Source organism: Phocoena sinus, chromosome 4, assembly GCF_008692025.1.
Source record: "Phocoena sinus isolate mPhoSin1 chromosome 4, mPhoSin1.pri, whole genome shotgun sequence".
Classification (NCBI taxonomy): domain Eukaryota; kingdom Metazoa; phylum Chordata; class Mammalia; order Artiodactyla; family Phocoenidae; genus Phocoena; species Phocoena sinus.
In genome coordinates, this window is record NC_045766.1 from 14,685,634 (window position 1) to 14,704,873 (window position 19,240).

Sequence of the window (19,240 nt, forward strand, 5' to 3'; positions counted from 1 at the left end):
TGTACCCACGTGAAGAGTTTAAGCCTCAAGCTCCCTCACTTGCATGTCCCCCTTTGTATTAGTAATTTTTTATTCTTTTTCTTAAAGGCAGTCTCCCAACTTGTACAAGCTCCAAGCCCACATCTGCCTGCATCTGGCCCTGCATGGCCACCTACTCTAGAGCACTTTGGAAGCCATCATGTCTGCAGCTGGGGTTTATGAGCCCATGGTCTGGACACCTGCTATGACTCAAGGTCCCGTGCTAGGGTGGAATATTTGCCATGGGCACCACTGTAAGAAAATGAGCAGGGTAATTGCCCTGGGCTGCAAATTCATCATCTGCAAAATGGCATCACGGAGCATCCAAAGACAAGGAAAGGGGCTCCTAAATGTGGGTGCAGCAGCGTGTGAAGGAGGACGAATAGAGGGCTGGGTCAGAGCAGCCAAAGCCAGTCCTCAGAGGCCTCACATAGCCAGAGCCGTTGAATGAACTATATTCAACGATATTAACTCTATGTTCTTATTTTCTGTATTCTTTTTTTTTTTTTGGCTGTGTTGGGTCTTCGTTTCTGTGTGAGGACTTTCTCTAGTTGCGGCGAGCGGGGGCCACTCTTCATCGCGGTGCGCGGGCCTCTCACTGTTGTGGCCACTCTTGTCGCGGAGCACAGGCTCCAGACGCGCAGGCTCAGTAGTTGTGGCTCACGGGCTCAGTTGCTCCACGCCATGTGGGATCCTCCCAGACCAGGGCTCGAACCCGTGTCCCCTGCATTGGTTGGCAGATTCTCAACCACTGTGCCACCAGGGAAGCCCCATTTTCTGTATTCTTGATGCTGTGGCAGCTGGGACCTCATTGACAGGGAGAGACTGCCCCATTGCAAGGCTAGTGAATCCTAGAGATAGGAACCACTTACCTGTGAGAGTGCCTTTGAGATGCAAACCAACGCATCCTGAGTCAATACCCCAACCTGCCTCCCCTTGCTGTGACTCACACTCCAAGAGGCAATATTCCTCTGCTCTGACCACCCAGGACTGGGTACCAGACAACAAGGGACCACCCCTATAGCCCAGAGACCATTGAAATTATTCAAACCAGCCAATCCCAGCTGCTTACACTCCTGTGCCCATTCCTTCCCATGAAAACCACAATAAAGCCTTTTGCCCATGCTTTCCCCTCGCCCCTTCTGCTTCCTGACCAACCCTGGTTCTTCTCTGTGTTGGCCTACATGGTATGGCTGCCCCCTCCTCTTGGGAACTGTGAGTAACAAATGATCTTTGCAATGTCCGTTGTCTCCTGATCTGTTGGCCTCTCCATACCAGAATAAAAACAAAATCCCGGGTACATCTTAAAACACCCTTCTTGGGGGCTTCCAGAAAATGATCTCCAGACCTGGGACAGGGGAAGACTGGGAATGGCTCACCCATGGTCACAATTCATTCATGCAGGCATTCACTCAACAGGTGTTGATGGAATGTCCACCACAACCAGAGCTTGGAGACACAGCAATGAACAAGGAGTTGACCCTGGGAAGGGCCACTTCAGCACAGTGGGCTTTTCTGGGGAAACCAAGGGAGCACAGGCGTGGACCAAGTCCCAGATCTGGGTGGAAGGGATGGAGCTCCCCTGTTCCAGTAGGGTCATCCTGTGTTGTTTGTCCACTTCATTGAATTTCCCACCAGCAACCTCATCTTCTCTCTGCTGCAGCCCTGCCCTGACGCACACTGGGGAGCAGGCAACTGGGGTCTCCCCCTCCCTGGTCTTTCTCATCTTACTCCGGTCTCTGACCTCTGGTGCCAGAAGTCCTCCACCAAGTCAGCAAAGAACTTCCAACTCATTTACTTTCAAGAGCAAAGGACTGATAAGAGCTTAAAACAGTGATATGCAACCGTTTTTTTTTCAGTTTTATGTATTTTTATTAAACATAATTTACATATAGTAAAATACACAAATCTTAATGGTACAGCTTAACAAATTGTTACCTATTATACATCAATGTAATCACCAGATCCAGGTATGGAACATCTTTATCACTCCAGAAAGTTTCCTCAGATTTGCATCCTTATTTTAAAGTAACAGTAACATCCCAAGCTGCAGATTATCCAAAAGCCAATATGTAAAAAATATATTTAGTTTAAAAAGAAGTTTCTCAGGTTAAGAAGATGACTATCCTCCCAATCCCCACCTGTGGGGAACCCTGAGGGGTGCTGAGGGCCAAATTTGAAAAATCATTCTTCCCCATGAAACCCCCGAACTGTATGTACAATATTTATGTACACACATAAGCTGTATGTACAATGTTTATGTTCACATGTATGTTCTGAGGGTGGACAGAATTCTAGAGCTGAGCTGTCCAGTTCTGGAGCCATGTGTGGCCACCTATGGCTATTTAAATGTAAATTAGTTAAGATTAAATAAAAGTAAATGTTCAGTTCTTCAGTTGCCTTTGCTACATTTTGAGTGTTCAGTAGCCACGTGTGGCCACTGTGCTGGACCACACAGTGCAGATCAGTTCCATCATTACCGAAAGTTCTATTGGGTAGCAGTGGGCCAGAGATTTCATCAGCTTCCCAAAGGCATCCATGACCAGAAAATGTTAAGAGACACTAAGTCAAGCCAGTGAAACTTCATTTAAGGAGCCAGAAATTTCACTGGAGAGCCGAAAGCTCATCATTGTGACAAAGGCCACAGACAAGTCTGCCCTGAGCAATCTTTTTGCTCCAAAAATCCAACCCTAAAAGCTCTTAGAAGACACCAAGATTTTATGCTTTCGTGTCTATCTCTCCCCCTCTTTCTTAGAGAGGGACACTTGAATTCTAAAAATATTTGCCATGAGAAAGTGCTCTCAGCGTCCCAGAGCCTCTGTGCCCAGCGCGAGGCACCATTTGAAGTAGGAAGACGTCGCAGTGACCTTGTCCTTTGGTGTGTGGTCGTTCCAGGTGGGCGAGGCAGTCCTGGAAAACGCACGGCTCATGCTGCAGACGGAGAATATCCAGGCGGGCGCGGACGACTTTAAGGAGAGGTAACACTCCACAGCCGAGGGGACAGTCCCTCCGTGCCCCAGACTGCTGGGCCACTCGGGTAATGCGGCCCCAGAGTCTGCAGCATGCACCCTAGCCTCATGGAAGGCTGGGGGGTGGGCCCCGGCCTCTGTATTTTTAACATTCACCAGGCTTTCCTGATGCCCATCCAGCCTTGAGAACCACCTCTTTGGAGTCTAATAGTGTTTCCTATAATGTGGCTGATGAAGATCGTTTTAAGCAGTATAAAGATAAACGTTTTAATTTTAATAGTTATGTATTTACTTATTTATAAATTTATCTATTTATTTATTTATTTTTGGATGCACTGGGTCTTTGTTGCTGCACACAGGCTTTCTCTAGTTGTGGCGAGCAGGGACTACTCTTTGTTGCAGTGCACGGGCTTCTCATTGTGGTGGCTTCTCTTGTTCCGGAGCACAGGCTCGTGGCGCACGGACTTCAGTAGTTGTGGCACAAGGGCTCAGTAGCTGTGGTGCACAGGCTTAGTTGCTCTGCAGCATGTGGGATCTTCCCAGACGGGGAATCGAACCCATGTCCCCTACATCGTCAGGCAGATTCTTAACCACTGTGCCACCAGGGAAGTCCCAGTCATATATATTGTTTTTTCTTTTTTTTTTTTGCGGTACACGGGCCTCTCACTGTTGTGGCCTCTCCCATTGCAGAGCACAGGCTCCGGACCCGCAGGCTCAGCAGCCATGGCTCACGGGCCCAGCCGCTCCGCGGCATGTGGGATCTTCCCGGACCGGGGCACGAACCCGTGTCCCCTGCATCGGCAGGCAGACTCAACGACTACGCCACCAGGGAAGGCCCATATATTTATTTTTCTAGTTACCTTCTGTTTATGGCCCATGAAACTGTTTTTCCACTACAGTACTACCATTTATAGTGGCAATTTAAAATTTATTTAATATAAAGAGCTTTTAAAGTTTATTGATTTAATATTTACTCTTTCAGTACATGAATTTAAGGAACAACATAAAGTAAATAATGATACAGAAGATACACATTTAGTGAAAAATCGTGTAGGTGAGTGGGGTTTGCAAAACACTGGCCTAATGGAGAAGCAAAATGAAGATGCCCCTTTTATGGATCAAAATAGGACAAAATAGGACTCCAGAGGCACGTGGGGGATTCTTCCAGCTTGGGTCAAAAGAGACTAATCCCCGTCATATGAGTGGGTTTCCATGTCAGGTGGAAGGGTAGGACTTGTTTCCAAAAGAACTAAATGTTAATAAGAACGCAATCCTTCAAAAAGTATAAATTTGGGTAGAAAATCTAATTCCACATATAGAGCACAGAAAAACGCTTCTGAAACAAGCCCCCAAGTGCTGATTCAAATGTACAGGTCCAACTCTGAGGGAAGTCTCTGGTGGTATGCCACAGGACTCTGTCCTCAGTCCCTTCATTTACTATTTTTAACTGCAAGGTGCTTGAAAGCAGGCGTGGCAAAATGGCAGATGATACAAAGCCAGTTGGGGTGGTGAAGAGTAGAATGACAGAATCACGATTCTGATCCCAATACATTGGAACAATGGACCAATGACATTGAAAGAGGATAAACATAAACTCCTATTCCTGGGTTCAAATACCAGTTGCACCCAGGAGGACAGAGAAATTGGGCTGAAAGTAGCTTTTGTGAAAAATGTTCAGGACATCTACTTGGCAGGAGACTCAATATTAGTTAGCAGGAAATACAGCTAATCAAAATGAAATGAATGAACATACAAACAAAACCCACAATACAAATCTTAGGATCCGTGATGAATAGAATTAAAGGGTTTAAACAAAGGAGCAGACAGTCCCACAAGACCCTGAAGTAATCAGGTAGCATCTGGAGTTTTGCATTTCATTCTCTGTATCACATTTTAAGAAGGACACAGACCAATTGGAGCATTTCAAGTCATTCCAAAAATATATCTTAAACCTGCTGCTGCAAAAACAAAAATGAAAGGGTCATAGTCCCTGCCCTCGATAATGACAAATATGAAAACCCATTTGCATGAAAAATGGAGGAAGGAAGTAGGAATGCTTAACCTGAGGACAAAAAGTCTTGGAGGGGTGTAGTGGATGGAGATGGGGGACAAGAGAGTGACATAAGAGAGTGTCTCCAAATATTTGTAGGACTGCCAGTGGAAGGATTAGACTAACTTTGGGTGTTCCAGTGGGTGGAACTCAGACTCTTTCAGGAATAGAGACTAAAGCTCTTGAAGGAAGCAATCTGCAATAGTTACAGCTGTCTAAAAATGGTCTGATGGCCTTGGGAGATGATGAGGTCCCCGTTGCTGGAAGTATTGAAGCAGAGCCTGCATGATCACCTATCAAAAATGCCATCAGGGATTGTCATCAGGCAGGAGTTTGGATAGTTGAACAAGAAATTCCTTTAAAATTCTAAGACCTTGAGAGGCTTTCTGAAACGAGAGGTGTGAGATTTCTCCCTTCTGTGGATGGATGAAGGTAAGGTGTGAAATTTGGCTGAGTGGAAGGCCATGGAAGAAAGGAGTGCCACTGGGAGAAACTGCCAAAGATGTTGGGTAGCTGTTAGAAAAAAGGCCCTGTGCAAACCAGAGATTGAAACAACGCAGAGGGGGCAGTTTCAGACTTGTGTCTGCGTGTATTATGTGTGCCTGTGTGTTTTTGCATATTTCGTATGCAAATCCAGGTTTCTGGTTTCTCAAGAGAAGGGAATACCCCTTCCCACGCTGCAGTGATGGGGAGGGCTGGGCAGCAGCACCGTTTTAGGTGAAGCATGTGCTGTCCTACGCGTGTCAATTCCCACCTTTATGCTGTTGCCCAGACCTGACCCTCATCCCTCATCTACATTCCCCACTTGGTCCCTGAAGGCATTTGGGTTTGCAGCCACGGTCCTGAAATTTTACCTGGGCTTTGGGGGAGAGGAACCATGCACGTTCTTCATTTGGGGATCGCCAGCACACAGCCTGGGACTTAGCAGATTCTAAGTAATGTTCGTTAAAGGATCCCCAGGTGAAAAGGATGACAGATCAGCATAATGATGACAACACTGGTCCCCTTACCTGGATCTGGCCTCTTGGAGAAGCTTTCCCTAGAGCTCTGTGCTTCCAGTGCCCCATGAGGATGGCACCTAATTAATCCCTGTGCCCTGTTATCAGAAGTTGGCTGCAATCGCTTTCATTTTAATAAATCAACAGGCAGCAATTCCATTAACAGTGTCCGCAAACCCATTGGAACAGTGACTTTTAACATTCATTGCTTAAGTGAATAATTGGTCTGTTGGTCACATTTATAATTTGATTATTTTTCTTTGGGGTCACCCAGCTCTGCTGATTGAGTTCCTTTACCTACAGATATGAAAATGAGCAGCCGTTTCGAAAGGCGGCGGAAGAGGAAATTAACTCTCTGTATAAAGTCATTGATGAAGCGAATTCGACAAAAAAGGATCTGGAGAGTCAAATAGAAAGCCTGAAAGAAGAACTTGGCTTTCTGTCAAGGAGCTATGAAGAGGTAGGTGGGGGCCCTCACCTGTCGGGCTGAGCTTCACAACACAGGTGACGCTCCGCGTCACTTGCCCAGGGCTGCAGGCAAAATGCCAGTAAAATATTTCCAACTTCTTGTAATGGGTGAGGTTACCCTGAGTTTCAAACTCAAATGGCTTCAGGGACCAGGCCGGTACATAAATGGGGAGGCAGCAGGTCCAAGCAGTAGTGAGTGATGGAACGTGTGTTGAATTGGAGGGAGCATCCCCTAAGCTTTCTAGTTCAGACTTTTTTTCAACACTGTACTGGACAAACAAAATAGCTCCGAGAGTAGACCCAGGCTGTGGTTTAGTCACACTCAATGAAATTAAGTCAGATCGTTGAGTGACAGGACTGAAGGGGACCGCCTGTGGTGATGTTGTCCAGTGTCCTGCAGACCTGCAGTGATTCTAAACAACCTCACACCAGTCAAGATCCAAACAGTGCTTGCAGTTGGAAAAAGTCAAAACCCATTTAACCATGTTCACATTGGGAAGTTCCTTCTTTTGTCCAACTGTAAGCTAACCAGGAATCAATAAGCCAACTTCCTCCTGTTCTCAGCTCCATAGTTTCTCACCACTCTCCCAAGGTAACGCTTTAAAAACTCTGCAGTTATCTTTAAATCTCTTTCCGCCTCCTCTGACTTTATGAAATTCATAAATTTCATCTTGCTGTTATTGCTTACTCTGTGTTGTTATTTTGTTATTTATTTATTTTGATCTTTGCTTTGGGTGGGCATGGGTTTGTGAAGAGTAGCCTAGAAATGCATCCTGAGGAAAAGAGAATATAGCGCCCATGCTGGGAAGAGGACCAGGGACTTTGCCTGTCCTTTGTGAAGCCCCATGTTTGGCAGCAGCAAAATGAGAAGCAAAGTATTGCCCACAGAGATGGGCTTCGGCTGGCTAGAATTCTGTGTCTTTTCTTTCTCCTCTGGAACTCACTGAGGTATATGTTGTCATTTTCAGGATGTGAAAATGCTATACAAACAGCTGGCAGGGTCTGAGCTGGAACAATTGGATGTTCCCATTGGCACTGGGCTGGATGACATCCTTGAGACAATCAGAATTCACTGGGAGAGAGATGTCGAAAAGAAGTGGGCGGAAGCGGGAGCTTTGCTCCAAGCTAAGGTAAGAGGCAGGACCAGCATCCTCACTCTGCCCTGTGCAGAAGGAGGCCAAGCAAAGATGAGTAGCAGCCAACATGCAAAAGAAGAAAAGCAACAATTTCAATCTCGTTAGACAGAAAAGAAATGCAATTTAAAACAAAGCTTTTTGTTTACCTGTCTAAATGCAGAAAAAATTTAAAATGGTTATACTCAGTGCTGGCAAGCATGTGGAAATGTGGGTGCTCTCCTGAGTTGTTGGGGAGCACAAACCCATGTGACATCTTTGAGGAAGGGATTTGATGACATGTACCAAGAATCATAAAATGCTCCTGCCTACCACTTGAATAATCTAGACCCCATCCTAAAGATATAACTGAAAATACAGATGAAGTGTACATTCAGATATACCCACTGAAGCCTTCATTATTATAAGGTGAAAAAATTGGGAAGAAAACTGGATAAATATTTAATAACAGGAGAAAGACTAAACCACAGCCTAACCATGCAATAAAATATCAGGCAGTTATTAGAAATGATATTTATGAAGCATTTATAGCAATATGGGAACTGCTCAGGCAATAAGGTAAAATGGGGAGAAAAAAGAGAGTACAGATTGGTATGTACCAGGGGTCAGCAAACTTGTTCTGTAAAGGACAAGATAGTAAATATTGAGGCTTCCTGGGCAAGATGGTCTCTGTTGCAATACTCAGCTCTGCCACTGTGGTGTGAAAGCTGCTGTGGACAGAAGGTAACCAGTGAGCATGGCTGTGTTCCAATAAAACTTTATTTACAGAAACAGGAGGTGGGCTGGATTTGACCTTCGGGCTGCAGTTGCCAACCCCTGCTATACACAGTAGGTAAAGCCTTCAAACAAAGAAACTAGGCATCAAGAAAAGGTCAGAACACGGTTTCTTGTACTTCAATTATACCTTAATAAAGCTGTGAAGAAAAGGTCTCCCTTAAAAAAAAATCAGAAAGAAAACTCTAAACTGTAAAAGTATTAGCATTAGCAGTGGTTATCTTTAAGTGTGGGACCCATTTCATGTTGTGATGTTTTTTCTTTCTTGTTTCCCAATTTTTCTTGTTTTTTTAAAAGTAGTATGAATTATATTCATGGAGGGAAAGCATCTTTTATTAAACCTTATAAATAAGAAAGGAATTAACGAGAAAATAGAATGCACAGGGTTTGTTCTTCCCTTCCCCTTCTCCCACCCATTCATGATTCTGGAATTCTGAGGCAGAGGATTGAAAGAGCAGAAGAGGAAGGAAAGCATGAAGGAAGTAGGAAAAATAAAGTAGAATTTGAAAGAAGGCAAGAGGGCTGCTCCTGATTTCTCGGTGACCACTGAGTGGGTCTCAATCCTGACTGCACAACAAAATTATTTCGGTGCACTTTCAAAGACACCCAGGCCCAAGACCAATTAAATCAGAAGGAGGAGAGGGACTTCATGGTTTTTAAGCTCACTGATGATTCTAACACACAGTAAAGTTTGGGAACCACAAGAGTTGATAAAAACTCCCAAAAGAAAACCGGGAGGACCTTTTCTGCTCTTTCTTCTCCCAGCCCTCCTCAACCCCTGCCCCCCAAGTATCAACAGGAAACTTCCCCGCAGGGTCTTCACAAGTCTGGATCCCCCAATGTTCTCCAGCCCAGAAAACATCTTCCACTCCCCAATTCTCCACCCCTTACCCCTTTTCCAAAGCTCTTCTTTCTAACCTTCAAATCCTTGGGCCAAGTCACTACAAACAATTTCCACGGTAAATAGTGCCTAGTCCCTCCACGAAATACAGCCCCCATAACCAGTGAGAGGCAAAACCACACAAAGAGAAAGTGAAACCAAAGCAGATATATGGTTTGGGTCCATGGCTTCTTAGGGGACTCATGAATATTTATAATTAATGACCCTAGAGACCATCAGTCCCACTCCCTCATTTTAGAGGTGAGGAAACTGAGACCCAGAGAGGGCAGTTGATGTCCTGAAGTCGCACAGCTGGTTGGAACACCACAGTTCAGCTCTCCTGGCTCTTGATCCAGGGATTTTTTTTTCTCTGCATTAGGCTGTTGGCTCTTCCTCCAAAGCTAAATCACAGTGGACTACGAATTTGCAGACTTGTTTCTGTCCCAACCCTCCTGGGGTCTACACCACACCATAGTGATTATCTCTTTGGGAAAGGGTGGAGGAGTATGGTAATTAACAGAAATTAATCCTGCATGGTGTGAAAAAGAAAAAAAAAACTTCATTATTATTCATCCCTCACCCTCTTGAGAATCATCACCAGCCCAACAGTCATTCAAACATTAATTCTGAACAGATTCATTAGTGTTTTTTTTAATAGAGTAATCTGAAAGCTACGTCTCAGAGAAAACAGACAGTACTTGTTTCAGTTTGGCCGATGCTCCCTGGGCCTCTTGCAGAGAGGAGGAGCTCAGAAAATATTTGCAGGATGAGTGAATTCCTCTAATCATCAACAGAGATCAGAACTGACAGCCAGAAGTCCTCCAATAAATAGTTTTGTCAATTGCCATCATGCCCTCCGGGGCTGACTTTTGTCCAGCCTGAACATCTCTTGTAGGTTTCTTGGCTGCAAAGCCCAAATGTGAAATGGTTTAGCACACACTGCTTTCTAAACATTCTGCAGAGAGAATACAGACATGTATTTAATTACCTCTCAGCTTGGAGAGGCTAAAAATTAATTGACATGATTAATTTGTCTTCATTTAAGTTCCTCCAGAAACTGATGCTGAGACAAATATTGAAGTGTAGGTGGTTTCTTTGGAAGTTGCGGGAAGCAGAGAAGCAAACAAAGAACACATTATCCAACCAGCTCCCACTGGGGGAGACAGGAGCATCCCCATGGGGGCCTGGGGAACAGTGCAGAATACAGGAGAGGAGAGAGGAGAGGAAGCTGGGGTAGTAATACCCTCTCCCCTCAGTCATCGGCCATCTGCTAGCAGAGTGACCTTTCAAAGACTTCAGAGAGAGCTCCCAGGGAGAGGTACAGAATCTGACAGAGAGAAGGAAGCTGGGGAGAACTAACATGTAGTGGCCCAAGGAGTCAAGGTGGATGCCATCAGCATCTGCTATCACTTTCCTGCCAACTCTTTTTATTCCTTAATCAGTAAAAGCTTATAACACCAGGTCCTCTCCAGCCACGGTGTTACAGATGTCGGGAACCTCAGTGGTCCAGTCTTTGGAGCTTCTCAGGTTGCATGATTCAGTGACTGGGGGATCACGTTGGTCCAGAGAATTTCCAGTGTTTTAAAGTCTGGCCCTTCCTTTTCTGTTTGATGTGGTTACCCAGCTCAGGGTATTTGGGGATACTTCCAGAACCTCCAACAGCCATACCATGCCATACCACCCTCCACACCTCCTCCTGGCTAGCCATGGAACACACTTCCCAGTCTGCAACTGACAGACCTTAAAAAGACCACCTTGGGCAATACTGAAGGGTCACTATTATTCACCTGTTTCCTGGATCCATGTGCTGAGACATTTCCACTCTGTAGAGCGACAAACAAGAGAGTCCTGAGTGCAAGTATTCTGTACACTGACGTTGGCTAGATTAAGATTTCTCAGTGCCCTTCTTTCCTAAAACTTGCGGAACTTATGGATACATCGAAATCATCTGTCAGTCATTGTTACAAGACCTAGAATTAAAACATAAAACTGATAACCACGTGAGGCCATTTGTGCTGGCTAGACCTCTGACATCCTTTCTGCTCATTCAATTCTCACAACAGCCTCAAAAGCAGGAACTCTTGTTATTCCCATTTCACAGATGTGTTTTCTGCTACCAGGAAGGAAGGAAGGGAGGGAAGGAAGGAGGAGAGAGAGCCAGGAACTTCTAGTTTCCCTGCAGCCAGGCTGTTTCTACTAAGTTTTTCTTTCACAAATGCAAGCATTTCAAACATCATATCATCAACAGGAAAATGAAGTTCCAGGTAACCAAAAAGACACTTTCGAAAATATTATGCAGTTGGGCTTCCCTGGTGGTGCAGTGGTTGAGAGTCCGCCTGCGGATGCAGGGGACATGGGTTCGTGCCTTGGTCCGGAAAGATCCCACATGCCGCGGGCGGCTGGGCCCGTGAGCCATGGCTGCTGAGCCTGCACGTCCGGAGCCTGTGCTCTGCAACGAGAGAGGCCACAACAGTGCGAGGCCCGCGTACCGCAAAAAAAAAAAAATATATATATATATATTATGCAGGTATAGTCTTTCATGTCCATGTCAGTCCATCACGATACATATAATCCCATGTTTCTTCCAACTGACCTTTTCCTTACAGTGTGCGGTCCTCCTGGAAACGGGGCCACCCTGAAGGCTAAGGGCTCTCAAAGTTTCAGAATCAGGCTGCTTAGGGTTCAAAAGGTTGACCTACCCCACTTCGGTTTCCCCTTGATGGGATTGGAGGCCCTCCCCTCAGTTCCCAGAAGCCAAATCTCTGTCCCTTGTTCGCTGCAGCTGGGTGACGTGCACAGTAACCAAAGCCTTATTCAATCACCAGCGTGAGCTGGAGGGGGGTTGGGTGGCAGCTCCTATGAGTCCCTCCGGGCCAGGAACTCCACAACAAATAGATTTCTCCATGCTCCCTGCCCTGACAGTAGGTCACACTTGCCTCAGATCAGTTTAAGGTGTTTGTGGTCAGAAACTTTATCTGAGCTATAACCATCGTGCCTCAAACAGTCAGGATGACAGATTGTGGAGATGGTTAAGAATGAAGAGAGGTGAAGAGATGGAAGTGAATTGCGAGGTTTCCGGTTATTGATAGTCTTAGAGCTGCAGGAGGCACCAGACAGTGCCCGCTAATGGAAACCTCTGCAGTGATGGGGCTGTTCTGTAATCTGTGCAGAGTGCAGTGTGGCAGCTCAGCCACGTGTGGTTACTGAGTGCTTGAAATGTGCCTGATACACCTGAGAAACTGAATTCTTAATGTTATTTAATGTTTATGACTTCTTACATAAATATCTACATGTGGCTAGTGGCTACCATACTGGACAGCATAGGTCTAGATCCACCCATGAGAGACTAGAAGACTTGGGTAACATGTCACCATGCCATCCGTATTCACAAACAATAACTTGCTCTGTGAGGGCAAGTATTTTATACAGGTTGCTGTGTCTATGGCTTTTCTTTGCTTGCTTTTACCAAGAAGATTCAGTATTTTCTAGGATATATGAAATTAGATGAAATGGATTTCTGGCACTCAACTGTCCCTTGCTCTAGGCTCCAAGACAGCCTAATATGGTCCTGCCATGATAGCCAACTGGGAGAGTTCCTTTGAGAGAGCAGAACGCTGAGAGCATCTGTAATCTAGGGGTCCCTGTGCGCTGATGAGTTGGCTATAATCTCAATGGCTCTTCTGTGAAATAAGCACTGGCTTATTCCTCCTGGTACGCTCACAGCAAGCACTGAAGATGAGTCACCTAGCATTTCTAAACCTCAAAATACATCACAGAGCGAGTTTTACAAAAGGGCCCCAGCTTGCTTTTATTTCTTTTTTTATTTATGCATTTTAATATCTAATACCTTCACTTGGTTCAAAATTCAAAATGATATACAGTGAAAAGTGTCATCCCACCCATGTCCCAGCCACCCAGTCTTTGTTGTAGGGTCAGTCAATGTTTTCCTTTTCCCATGTGCCCTTTCAGAGACATTTTATGCAGGTACAAGAAACGATGTATATATTCCCTCTTTTAACACAATTAGTAGCATTCAGAACATATTGCTTTTTAGCTGCACAATATTGTACCACAGGGGGCAGCAAACTATGGCCCACAAGCCAAGTCTGACCTGCTGCCTGTTTATCACAAATAAAGGTTTATTGGAACATAGCCATGCCTATCATTTACATATTGTCTATGGCTGCATTTGCATTACACCAGCAGAGTTGAATAGTTGCAACAGAGACCATATGGCCTGCTAAGCCTAAAACATTTACTATCTGGCCCTTTACAGAAAAAGTTGCCAACCCTTGTTCCAGCTAACAGGTATCCCAGGGTTTCTTTAACCTGTGCCCTGCTGATGAATGGTGGCTTCCAATCTTTAAGCTATTATAAATAAGACTAGTCACTGACTTTGTATGTCCCTCATTTCCCAATATAGAAATGTATCCGCTGGATAAATTTATAGACATGGAATTGCTGGGGCAAAAATTATGTGCATCAGTAATTTTGATAAACATTGCCAAATTATCCTCTATAAAGGTTATAACAATTTATATTCTCATCAGAAATGTTTGAGCGTGTCCATTCCCTGCCTCTTCATTGATACTGTGAGTTCTCACAGTTTGTGATCACTTTGTGATCTTTGCCAATATTATAGGTGAAAAATGGTTTTTCAGTATACTTTTATCTTGCATTTGTCATATTATGAGGAAGGTGGAACATCCTTTTACGTGCTGAATTTCATCCATATTTGCTTTTGTGTGTACTATCAGATCATATCTTTTGCCCATTTTTATTAGGTCTGGGATTCTTTTTTACTGGTTTGTAGTGGCTCTTTGTAAATTAGAGAAATTAGTCCTCTCTCCGTGATATAAGTTGCAAATATCTTCCCAGCTTGTCACTGTCTTTTTTTTTTTTTTTTTTTGGCCACAGCGCGAGGTTTGCAGGATCCTAATTCCCTGACCAGGGATTGAACCCAGGCCCTGGCATTGGAAGCTCAGAGTCCTAACCACTGGGACACCAGGGAACTCCCTGTCAGTTGTTTTTTTACTTAATTTATGGTAGTTCCAGCTGGCTTTCAAAACATATTGTTAGCCTGTAAGGAAGTGTTAGTATAGCTGTGTGCTACGGTGGTGTGCCCCAGCTGGTGTGGCTGGGGGCAGGAAGGTAGGGTATCAGACTAGGGAAAATAAAGAGACTGTCTCATCAAGGGGGCACTGCCAGTCCTTTACCCCACTACCCAGCACAGCCACATACGGGGGGAGCCCAGGTCCTCATCTCCTATATTGTGTTTTCAACCCCACGACTGGTCAACACCCATCCACCATTGCAACCTCATCCTCATACCTTCCACCAAGGAATCTTCACTCACTCATTCAAACTCCATTTGTCAACCACAAACCAAGCTGCAGGCCCCAGGCTTGGTGCTGTGGACACAACGTCCCTGGCTTCAATTCTTGCTCATCCCCAGCCACTGATTCTGACTATCTCAGAGCTGTCCTAGATATTTCTTAACAGTAACTCTTTCCCAGGAAAAGCGTAGGGATCTTACTTCGAAACTAAGAGATCTGCAAAGACAAAACAACCCAAATCCCTGAGAAATTAAAGTAAGGTGGCCCGTATCCAACACCTAGTCTCCTGGCAGGGACAGAGCAGAGGCGAGCCTTCTTAGGAATGGAATAATCTCCATGAACCCGAACAAAAATGCTCTCACTTAGACTTCTCCAATAATTACTTGCAGATGAAGAATATATTTTTCTCCTCAGAATACCCCTCCTTGCTGAGCCCCTTCTGCCTCGTTCATCAGCTGGGTGTGCTCACTCGCGACCAATAGGTCAGCAAGTCTGCCAAGCCACACGCTCCTCTGTGTTTCCTTTGGCAGCTTCAACCGAGGCTGGGAATTGGTCCTACACCCCAAAGAGATACGCTTCAACAGCCAAGCAGCTCTCATGTAAGTTTAAGGAGAGACATGGCTCAGCCTAGCCAGGCCAGCTCTTCTGCCAGTGTTGATGTTTCACTGAGTGAGACATGCACTTCTTTTTAATTCCCACTAAGGAGGACCCATGTCTCTGGTGAAGACTGGATGGCATCCAGCTTTCTCCCAAGTGAATCCTACACCTGGCTGGGGTAGTTCAGGTGCGTGTGTGCTGCCTATCAAAATCTATCCTCAGCTAAATAACATTTATATGACACTGGGTGACTGGAGAGTGCCTTATAATCATTACAATAATGACAGCCTGTCCTACTAATGAAAAGGAGAATTAATTCCATTCTTGGTAGATCTTCCTCTTCCGCAGTCCCAAGACTGCACCTGAAACACGTTGTAGACTTTCAATAAACATCGTTGGGCATGTTCTAGGGGTAAAAACCATGTTAGGTGTCCGGGGGTGTTGAGGGGTGAGTAAGAAGTTGTTCCTGCACACAAGGTGCCACAGTCTAGTGTGAGGTTGGCTGGGGAGACAACGGACAGAAAGACCACACCAGGCAGAGTGAGCTGTGCTGGGAAAGCAGGGCCAGCAGTGCATTTATTGAGGGTTTACAGAGCGCCCAACAGTGTCCTGAGCGCTTGACTGGTCTGTTCTTATTTCATCTTCCCAACCCGAGATAGGTATTGTGATTTTATCCATTTTATAGAGGAGGAAACTGAGGCACAGAGAGGTTAGGTAAATCACACAGTTAGACCATGGCAGAGCTGGGATTCAAACCACATGTTCTGACTATAGAATCAACACTCTTAACTGCTACTCTGACCCAGACAGACCTCATGGAGTGGGCGGACCTTGACTCATCCTCTTTTTTAAGGATGAGCACAAGTGACATCTTGTATGAGGTTGGGAGGGCTTTGTCTTGAGGGACCAAAAGGTTAGGCCAGACTTCTGTCAGGATCTTTCCAGACCACAAATCTGTGCCTTCCCTGCGGATAAGCTTCCTCTATCATGCAAGATCGGGAACCCCTTTGTCCCCAAGGAGCCCACTGCTTTCCCTTTCTCCATGAAAGTGACCATAATGAGGTCCGTGTGATCCTGTGAGGTCTGAGAAGCTTAAGAGCAAGGCCGTTAGCTGTGCTCTGCAGCAGAGCGATACTCTCATAAAACTGTCCCCCAGCTGCAAAAACCAGAGAGCTTGTGACTTGCTGGAACCCACACAGCAACTGCTCGGGGAAAGGCAGGCTGCACACGTCCACCCTTGAGGGCTCAGCCTGGACATGTGTTCTGCTAAGAACACACCAGCATCGTTGCTCGCCACATTCTGCCCCCCTCCTAAACTCTCACTCTCCCCTCACACCACAAAGTGGCCATTTTTTCCAATCGCCAAAGGTGTTTTGGGGAATGGCAACGCTAATCCGCCAGATGGGTGGGGTGTGGAGATGCCTCTTTTCCCCTCCATTTGGAGACCCTCCAATTCTTCATTCTGACTCACTCAACAGCCTGCTGCTCTTGTCTGTCACATCCATCCTTCATGGGCAACACTGTGCCAATTTTTAAATTTTAATTTGAAAATTTTTACCATATTTCAAAATGCCAACATGCTCTCCTGCCCCAGAAACACAGCTGGAGTGCAAACCTGGGTGGCTCGGCTCGTGCATAGTAGAGCCCAGAATTCAAGTTGGTTTGCAAGCCTGGGAACCAACATATCTGAACCTCAGCACACATCCCAGCAATGGCACTGAACGACAGATCAATCCTCCCTTCCCATGCTCAGGAGCTAGAACCACACACCTCCTATTTGGTCTGTGAGGAGAAATCTGTAGGCGTTGGGTTGAAATGGAAACAGGAGTTATTATAATAACGAGAAAACATAAATCTAAAAAGCCATTGGAGAAGAACATGTAATACTTTTAGGTGAGTTAAGACAATTAACTGTCCCCAGATGAAGGGCAAGTATCATTTGTGGCAAGCTGATTTGAGAAGGTCTGGGACGTGATATAAAACAAAACTGAAACCCACAGTGATCAAATTAATTTCTTTTTCTCTTTCCATCTTAATTTAAAAATGGTGCAAGAAATTTTCCATTTGGTGCTGGGGCATCATTAACACTTCTCTTATACTTATTAATTTTGCCTTTCAACAAAGAGAAAGCCAGCTTTGAGACTCAGCAGCTTGGCAAGCAACATTTGCTAGAATATAATACAGTGGTTGCTTTAATTTTATTGATTTTTTTTCAGTTATCTTTTATCTATGGCAAATAATACAGTTTTATCAGTTTCTGTAGCAATCTAGAACTTTGCTTCCATGAACCAGGCATCACGTGGAAGTTTTAAATGCAGATTCCTGGGGCCCACTCAGGATCTCCTGAATCAGAATCTGCATTTTCACAAGGTCCCCCAGATGATGCTGACACACTTTAAAATCTGAGAAGTTAACTGTAGTTTACATTTTAAAGACATTTATTTACAAAGAAAAAGTGAATTGTTTCAAATAAAAACAGTTTGAATTAGTATGCAGATACATGACAAACCATGCTGGTTGTCCAAGAATATTTGGGAAACACTTGGGTACAGCATTTTGCCAATAAAACTAAGACCTGGGGATTCATCTCTCCAGAGACCAGTGTGTGCCACTGAACTACCGAGTACATTATCTGGGTCGAGAGGAGGGACAGTTCATTCAGTGCCAGGGCTATGGCCTTGGCCAGCAGCTTTACCCCAGACATGCCCACCAAGGCTTTAAAACATGCCTCCGTGGGACTGGACTTCCCCTCATGCCTGGCTCTTACCCATCCTGTGCTGGTGATGTTTCCCAGCTGCTCTCTGCAAAGAAATGTAAACATATGTTTTCATGTGCCAGTCAAATTCATAACACTACCTAAAAGGTAACATGAAAGTTTCTGTTGATGTTTTCTTTATGTAATTTTAGAAATAACACACTTTAAGATAAAATACTTTGCTCTTCCATTTGCATCTATAGCTTCAGTGTGACTTGCTATTTCTTGCGAAATCCACCAGCCATTTTTACAATTCTGTCATCAACAATAGTGTCACAAAGTCAGATTACAGAAAAATGCTTGATTATTAATATCTGGTTAAGCAAATAGTCACTCACATCAATGATGAATGAGGATAGCTCTGCTATGAATTTTGATTAATATTTGGATGAGTTCATTCATCAGCATTGTGAGTGATTTCTTTGTGAATCACATGATAATTTTCATATACTGGAAGAATAGTCCCTCTAATTTTTGTGCCATTCCCAGTACAATAGCTACAGACATGACCCACTTTTAAGTTTAATCTGCATTATTAACATTTTCTGCATCCCTTTCTTAAATCTGGACAATCAACAAAACAATAATTCAACCCCTGATTTGGAGTGTTTGCCAGTTTCCATGGTGTAAATACTCTCACCATGGTTGATTTCAAACTACTAACATGATGTAAATGAACACAAAGTTGGGAAGAGATGTGCAGGAGCACAGCATTATGTGTTATTTCTACCACGCAAGTACCATTGATGTAAATTACCTCAGTAGCATAGATAATGATAAAATGCAAAATAATTAGCCAGTGATGTATTTATTACCCTTTTTCATATAACTTATTTGATTGTAACTTGATATAATCTAATTTTGAATGATGGCTACATAACCACCAGATCACAAAATTCCTGAAACTTTAACACTTGGCTTTTGTGAGCTTTTAGGAGCCAGCTTCAGCTCACGGCTGCCCCTGGCCACTCTGACTCCATTTGTCTGCCAGGGTACCCCTCTCCCACACAGCCCATCTGGCCAGGCCCCGGCCCCAGAGGGAGGAAGAAAAACCGGGCTACTGATCACAGGACTTGGTGAACCATGAGGGTATTTCAGAGGGATCCACCTTCTCTTTGAGGGAGACAGCTCTAATTTGGAGGGTCTTAAGTTGAGGCATTGGTGGAATCGGCAGCATTAAGTACTGGTTGTTAAGAGCACAGCACTGGGGTCGGCTGCTGGGCTTGAATCCCAGCTCTGACCCTCAGGGCCATATGCTCCTT

At 44.7% G+C, this 19,240-nt stretch overlaps 1 protein-coding gene across 1 annotated transcript in view; it reads left to right on the forward strand.

Moving 5' to 3' along the window:
• Positions 1-19,240, forward strand: part of BFSP2 (beaded filament structural protein 2) — a 65,825-nt gene that overhangs the window by 36,580 nt on the left and 10,005 nt on the right. Inside the window, exons 2-4 of the mRNA XM_032631349.1 lie at positions 2,914-2,996; positions 6,339-6,495; positions 7,472-7,633. Of these exons, the coding sequence (XP_032487240.1) occupies positions 2,914-2,996; positions 6,339-6,495; positions 7,472-7,633 (402 nt within the window). The remainder of the gene's footprint in view (positions 1-2,913; positions 2,997-6,338; positions 6,496-7,471; positions 7,634-19,240) is intronic.